At 35.4% G+C, this 8,021-nt stretch overlaps 1 protein-coding gene across 2 annotated transcripts in view; it reads left to right on the top strand.

Moving 5' to 3' along the window:
* Positions 1–8,021, top strand: part of GOLM2 (golgi membrane protein 2) — a 98,888-nt gene that overhangs the window by 33,115 nt on the left and 57,752 nt on the right. For both annotated transcript variants that reach the window (XM_004380700.2, XM_004380701.2), the window contains exons 4-6: positions 1,538–1,628; positions 5,476–5,620; positions 5,938–6,018. In XM_004380700.2, the coding sequence (XP_004380757.1) occupies positions 1,538–1,628; positions 5,476–5,620; positions 5,938–6,018 (317 nt within the window). The remainder of the gene's footprint in view (positions 1–1,537; positions 1,629–5,475; positions 5,621–5,937; positions 6,019–8,021) is intronic.

Below are 8,021 nucleotides of genomic sequence, written 5' to 3' on the forward strand. Positions count from 1 at the left end.
CTGCCTGTGTTGTTGGGTTCATTGTGAGACAGAAAATCTTAAAAGCTCTGAGTTTTATTGAATTAGATGTGGCAAAGACTGAAAGAAGATTCTGTGGTTCTCTTGGAGGGGCATCCAGGAAATGAAGCCAGCCCGGGAAGATGTCCTGAGAGTAGCAGGGGGCCTAAGAGTGCCGGTGCCTCTTCTGCTCTGCACTTCTGCCCCTGCTCACATCTCCACACTCAGCTGGCGATGAGGTTGGGGAACCTCTTAGGACCTTTTTAGTGATCACTCTTTAAAAACTTTTACTATATCTTTCATCAGTTTTATGGTAAAAGGTATGTTTTAGATCTGCACACCAAAAATTAGGAAAGATCACCGTATTTTAAAGCACTTTTTTTTCCATCGCTAACTAACTTCTTAGTGTCTTAGGTTATCAGTGTGAATCTACATATATATACACACATACATATATATATGTGTGTATATATATGTATGTATTTTAACCTAACAGTATTCAGTACATGTCCATATGTCTGTAGGATTAAACATTTAATGTACTTAGAGGTAATCTGTTCTTCTAGAATATTAATGTAACAAAGTTTGTTTAATCTCTCCCCAGTGCTAGACCACCGTATGAGTTTTCCTTTTCTCATTATTGTAACTGTCAGAGCTATAAAAATGTTTATGCCAAAAGGGTTTCCACCCTCTTATGTTATTTCATTGGTGTATATTCTCAAATGTAGAATTCCTGAGACAGAATGTTTTATCAATTTTGTTCCCATAGCACAGATGAAAGAAAGATTGCTGCTTTTCTAAAATGATTTTACTGATTTGTAATGTAGATGTTTTCCCATAGATAGCTCTACCAATATTGGTTTTTATAATTCTAATTTAATTTTGCTAGTATAGGTAGAAGGTATACCATATGTACAGATCGGAAGTTTACTTGGTATTTTTAATGATGAAACTTAACATTCTATGTATTTATTAACCATTTGTTTCTTTTTGCATGAATGGTCTATTTGTCACCATCTTTATCTGTTTTATTCCTTTACATTTTCTCTTGATGACACTACTTTATTAGTTTCTTCCATTCCTGTTGTCATTCTTATGGTTTAGACTTTTATTATTGTATTTGAAAATACTAACTATTGGCTGAATCACCTGCTTCCACTCCTTGTGAACTCTCAGTTTTAGCTTTTCTCATCCATTACTTTATGTTACTGGCATTCAGGGTTTTTCTCTTCTACAGTATTTTTCTCTCTGTGGTTCAAGTTGGCTCTGATACTTTTTTCTTTATAAACGCAATTTAGAAAACTATTTGTTTTTGTCTTTCTATTTTCTCAATTATTAGCTTTATCAGTATTCTCTATCCTCTATGAAAGATTCAAATATTTTTAATTTTTTTTCACCTTGAGCTATTTTCATGTCTGCTGTTTGTCCTTCCCGGCCCACTTGCCTCTGTTAACTGGATGTTTTATCTTTGTAAATGTATGTCATCTGCTAGACAACTTTGACTTTCCAATTCAAGACAATAAAATCTTTTGTAATTTAGTTTTCAGTGTGGACAACAGATCAAGGAATTAAGAGCACAACATGAAGAAAATATTAAAAAATTAGCAGACCAGTTTTTGCAAGAACAAAAGGTAATTTAAAGAAAAAAAAAACGCTGAAATCAAAATGTATTTTTGTTATATAAATAATGTACTTTTATCATAAAATATTGTATTTTTACATATTATAACCTGCCTCATTCCAGCAATAATTTGCAGAGGCTTCATTGCTGAGTACATCAGACACTTGTAAAAATATAGTCTCAACTCTTAAAACTAATTTTGAGCTAAAATATCTGACTTTAAAAAATAATTTTTGATGTTAATTTATTTCTCAGATTGTGAAGTGGGTAACTTTTAATGAAAATCAGTTACTTTTTACGCATTTGAGAAACTGAAAAAAATTGAGAAACTGTCCTTAATTATCAATCTCTTTATTCAGAGATCCTTTCTTAAAACAGAAATGAAATACCACTATAATCAATTTTGATTCGTATTTTTGGGGGTGGCAGAATATTAATTTATTTATTTTAAGTTGCTATGTATTATGGAAGCTCTGCTAGAAATAGAGGGAGTTTACCTGAAGATTACTAGCCATTGAGGACATGATTCATTTTCTATACCCTTTAATCTCATCTCACTAGGCATGGTTTGCATTAAGTTTTGTGATTTAAAATAAAGGAGATTAAATAGTGAAAAGTATTTGTTTTGCTCTTTGTTAGCATCTCACTTAAAAGACTGAAGGAGAACCTTAAGGAAACTTGGTTTTCCTTTGTTGACTATCTCACTGTTTTATAATATGATATTGAAGGTATCGTTTTCTCTCTCTTTCATTTTTTAAATCTACAAGCATAATAGTGACCGCTTATCTGCAGTCTACTTTGAAGAGATGTGAAGATGGGTTGGGTGGAGGAAGGCAGGCCTGAGTAAGCTACCATAGCAGGGGCATTGAAGGCATCCAGAAGGTATTATGAAGACACTGGGGAGATAAAAGAGTGTAGTAGAACACAAAAGGAAGGGGAAGAAAGGTTTACTATAGCAATTGTATCATTATAAGTCCAGTATATAAATAACAGGGTAAATTTGTTCTTGTCTATTCTCCCCAAAGAGGACAGAGGAGAGCTTTCCCTTTTTCCCAGGCAAGGGTAGTTATCTCTCTCTCTGCTCTTCTGTACTAGCCTGTTTTTAGATGATTAGTTAACATCCTCTCCAATCCCTCCCTACCAGTCTCCTGCCCTAAATGGAGCAGACCAGACAGGGATGGAGGTGCCTAACTCTACTCCCCACCTTCCATTCCCTGTTCTTCAGCTGCTATGACAAGTTGATTCTGTGAAATCCAAATTGTTTTTTCATGGGAACAAACCCCGTGTTAGCTATAGGAAACAAGCATAAGTTGTATTCAGGTGTTTGTTTGTTTTTTTTTTAACCAAGCACATGCTTATCTTGGAAATTACTTTAGAGAAAAGGTTGGCAAACTACAACCCACCGACCAAATCCAGCTCGCTACCTGTTTTTGTACCGTTCACGAATTAAGAATGGTTTTTACGTTTTTAAATGGTTGAAAAAAATAAAAAGAATAATAATATTTTGTGACATGTGAAAATTATAAGAAATTCATGTTGAGTGTTCCTAAATAAAATTTTATTGGAATACAGCCATGCTCATTTGTTTACTACTTTCATGCTACAAAGGCAGAGAAACTGTCTCACACCAGAGAAGACTAAGGAGACCTGAACACTTAAATAGAGTTAGTATCCTAGTTTGATCCTGGACCAGAAAAAAGACTTAGTAGAAACAGTGGTGAAATCTAAATGCGTCTGAAGTTTAGTTAATAAAAATGTACTAATGTTGATTTCTTAGTTTTGATGAATGTACCATGGTAGTGGAGCCCTGGTGGCACAGTGGTTAAGAGCTCGACTGCTAACCAAAATGCCGGCAGTTCGAATCCATGGTAATACAAGATATTAACATTAGGGGAAACTGGGTGAGGAGTATAAGGGAACTCTCTGTATTAGCTTTTCAACTTTTCTGTAAATCTAAAATTATTTCAGAATAAAAAGTTTTTATTTAAAAAAAATTAGACGTTCCTCTCACCAGATCACCAACATTGCATATAGAAAGCCATCTTATTTTATTAAAAATATTTAATATTGTCCATTCACATAAAGGTACCGTCATTAATAATGCATCAAAGGGACAGCATCTTTGTTAACTATTTTAAATGGAAAAGTATTTTTGAACACTAGCTTATTGACTCTTAATTTTTGTTTAATACTGTTTTAGCCACATCTGTAAAATAGTGAAATAGTATAGAAATATTGTTATTGTTGTGTACCGTTGAGTCGATTCTGACTTATAGCGACCCTATAGGACTGAGTAGAACTGCCCCTTAGGGTTTCCTCGGCTGTAATCTTTACGGGAACTGATCGTCAGGTCTTTTCTCTCAAGGAGCCACTGGTGGGTTCTAACCACCGACCTTTCGGTTAGCAGCCGAGCACTTAACCATTGTGCCTCCAGGGCTCCTCTACTATAGAAATAGCCTTGTGATATTGTATTACAGTGAAAAGACACAGAGATACCAAATGACTGCTCAGGTTGTGCCTCATGGATTTCCTTATCCTTGGCCTTCAGATTGACATGCACAAAGATTCAGTTGATCATTTTGCTCAACAGTGATTACATTCTCAAAAATTGATTCTAGCCTACCAAGCTCACAGAAAATGTATAGTGAGGCAATATAACATGATGATTAAAAGTGTGAGATTTGGAGTCAGAAAGACCATGGTTTGAATCTCTTTTCCACAGTTCTCAAATTTGTTACCTTGGACGACTTATTTAACTTTTTCAAGCCTCAGTCTTATTTTGTTTTGTTTTTCCCAAAACTATTAATTTATCTCTGCTGTAGGGTAGATATGAAAGTAGTTTTAAACTATGAAGCAAGGCACAAACGATTGTTGCTGATTTTGTCTGTCATATACACTGGAGTACCTATACCTCATTATCAAAGCACCCTTTCTTCTCCCTTGTTGTGACAAATTCTAAAGATTTGGTTCTTGTTTTCCTAGATATCCTGTAGATTTTTAAGTACTATTGTTTTTATAAAATTACCAACAATTACATTGCATAATGCTTTAGAATTTACAGAACATTTATTTATGCATTAAATATGAACTCGAGGAACCTGTACGGCAGCCCAAGTGTGTGCTCTTGACTCCTTTCCTTTCCAGTTTTCCACTGAAGCGACTCAACCAATATAACAGAGAAAACTGGCTCACCAGTAGCACTGAGTCAGGCCTATCCATATACTTGAAGATTCAAGTTTCCAAGGAAATGAAATGATTAGGAGCAAGTTGGAGGGAGCACTGACCTGTGTATTGCCCCGCCGTTACGTGGTATGCTTGGGTAGCCAGTGCACCTGGAAAGAAGTTTGCCTGTTTTTCACCTTTATTGTCTCCTCTTGGGGAAAAGTGTAACAATCTCAATAGCCATTTATCACACTGGAGGGGGCACCAATGTGCCAACCTAATGTCTGCCATCCTGCTTGATTCCAGCATATGTCTACAGAGAAGCCACCCGGCCCAGACAGTACACGGGATGATGTCCAAATGTAGGCCTTCACCGTGACCGACGGTGCTCAGCAGGCTGACCTTACAAATCACTCCACCAACAGAGCAAAAAAGAATTAACTCTGCCTAATATTTTAGACCATCTACTGTAATTAGAGGCTTTAGAAAGTATTAGTTATTTTTTTGACTTCAGTATCAGGTATAAAAACTTAATAGAAAAATAATGTTATATCCCACATTTCCAAGTGTTCAGAGCTTGGACCCATAGTATGTATTTTAAAAGATGAACTATTGCAGAACATTTAATAGTTGTGTCAATGGTTTAACATTTTAAACTGAAAAATCTTTACTGTTACCAAATCTTTATTTAACAGCAAGAGGCCCACAAGATTCAGTCAAATGATGGGAATGAATTGGGTGTAAATGATCATGAAGTACCTAAAAATATTCCAAAAGTAGCTGAGAATGCTGCAAATAAAAATGAAGAACCTTCAAACAATCATAGTCCACATGGGAAAGGTATTATTTTTATTTTGTTTTGTTAATAGGATATTGACTTTTTTCTCCCCATTTTGAAGTGAACATTTTCAATCATAAAACTGGTTCGCTTTTAGTTCAGTTTTATGTTAGCCTGTATTGTTTCAAATTTGAATCCTTTGATAGAGGAGGAAAAAAAAAAACGTTATTTTAGTTATACCTGTGTCCAAAACAAAATATAAAAATGTTCAGTCAGTGTAGCCTATTGCTTTAGGAATTGATTGCTACGTTCCTTGAACACGTTTCTAATTTGTTTAAGGAGAAATAAAGAATTATATTTATTTTTGTTGTTGGCACAGAACAAGTCAGACGAGGAGATGATGCAGGAATGCCTGGAATAGAGGAGAATGACCTTGCGAAAGTTGAAGATCTTCCCTCTTGTAAGTAAAAATTGTTAGAGAATTCAACCAAAGGGATCGTATTTTTCATGTGACTTTGATTCTCTTTTGGAGTAACACTTGGCAAAAGTCAAAGATATCTGGATAATTGATATTTCTGGTTAATTACCCATTAATTGACAGAACTGTTTTTTGATACAATTTTTATGAAATCTTTTGCTAAAATGTTTAACATACTTTTTTTTCCCCTGATAAATAGAGTGAGTCAACCACATTTGAACTTTTTCTTGTTGACAGGGTTATCGCTTACAACAGTTGTACTACGTTAGAGTCATTTATTTACTAAAAGGATACGTGGTTCATTTCTTAAATACTTAATGTTCACAGAGTGCTGTGGTATTAATGTGCTTTAATATGGTATAGTAATACCCTTACAGGAGCTATTTAGGTTTCTAGGGCTTAGCTTGTCCTTTCAGTGAATTACCCCACACTTTTGAATAATTTATTCACTTTTATTTTCTTTTTCTTTAATGCCATGTCTGTTCAGTTGCATATCTCTTTCTCCAATAATGAGTCAGATTTTTATCCATTTTCACATCAAGTCTATCTCTGCTGCCCTCCTAATCCCATTTGATGTTTTGTCTTCATATCTCTTCTTTGTTTTTTTGTTGCCATTTCTTTGTTTCCGGATTTTTATAGCCCCCCCCCACCGGCCTGCCCCACCCCACTCCTGTTTTTTATGGCAGAAAAATCAGAAGTAACAGTACATCTTTGCCTCCTCTGGCTGTTTGATTCTTTCTCAATCTCAGTGATTGCTTTTGTGTTTATAGGTAGTGTACATGGCTGAAATTGCTGGGTCAGAGGTCCAAATAGATGAAGTATTCTTTCATTTGTATAGTTTCATTGTCTTTTCACATTTTTTTATGTCTATACTCTTGTGGGTTTCCCGTTCATAGTTTACTCCCCTAAGATAAAGATCAGGACAAGACCAATAACATGAATTTAAAACTATGATGTTAAGTTTATTTGTAAGGCAACGAAGTAATCCAGTGATCCCTGGTCCAGCAGTGTCAACATTACCCAGGAACTTGTTAGAAATGCAAATTCTTAGATCCCATTCCAGACTTACTGAATCAGAAATTTTGGGGATGTGGTCAGCAATCTATTTTTAAACAAGCCCTTCCGGTGATTTTGATCTATGCTAAAGTTTGAGAACCACTGGCTTAGACGTTAATAAAAGAAATGCTGAGGGCAGTGACTGTTGTCTTCTTTTGAATTTTTGCAGCACTTACTCTAGTCCTTGACTCACTGAGTTTTAAGCTAATTAATCTCTTTTACATTGCCCTTATTTTATATTTTAAGCTACCTATTGAAAAAATACACCATGCATCTGTCAGTTTGTCATACTGTGGTGGCTTGCATGTTGCTGTGATACTGGAAGCTATGCCGCTGGTATTTCAAATATCAGCAGGATCACTGTTGGTGGACAGGTTTCAGTGGAGCTTCCAGACTAAGACACACTAGGAAGAAGGACTTGGCGGTCTACTTCTGAAAAAATTGGCCAGTGAAAACCTTATGAATAGCAGTGGAACATTGTCTGATATAGTGCCGGAAGATGAACCCCTCTGTTAGAAGACACTTAAAATATGACCGGGGAAGAGGTGCCTCCTCAAAGTAGAGTTGACCTTAATGACATTCATATAATAAAGTTTTGGGGACCTTCATTTACTGATATGGCAGCACTCAAAATGAGAAAAAACAGCTGCAAACATCCATTAATAATCAGAACATGAAACATACGAAGTATGAGTTTAGGAAAATTGGAAGTCGTCAAAAATGAAATGGAACGCATAAAGATTAATATCCTAGGCATTAGTGAGCTGAAATGGACTGGTATTGGCCATTTTGAATCAGACAGTTGAATGGTCTACTGTGCCGGGAATGACAAATTGAAGAAGAATGGCATCATGTTTATTGTCAAAAAGAACATTTGAGGATCTATCCTGAAGTACAATGCTGTCAGTGATAGGATAATATCCATATGC

This window comes from Trichechus manatus, unplaced genomic scaffold, assembly GCF_000243295.1.
Source record: "Trichechus manatus latirostris isolate Lorelei unplaced genomic scaffold, TriManLat1.0 scaffold00076, whole genome shotgun sequence".
NCBI lineage: Eukaryota > Metazoa > Chordata > Mammalia > Sirenia > Trichechidae > Trichechus > Trichechus manatus.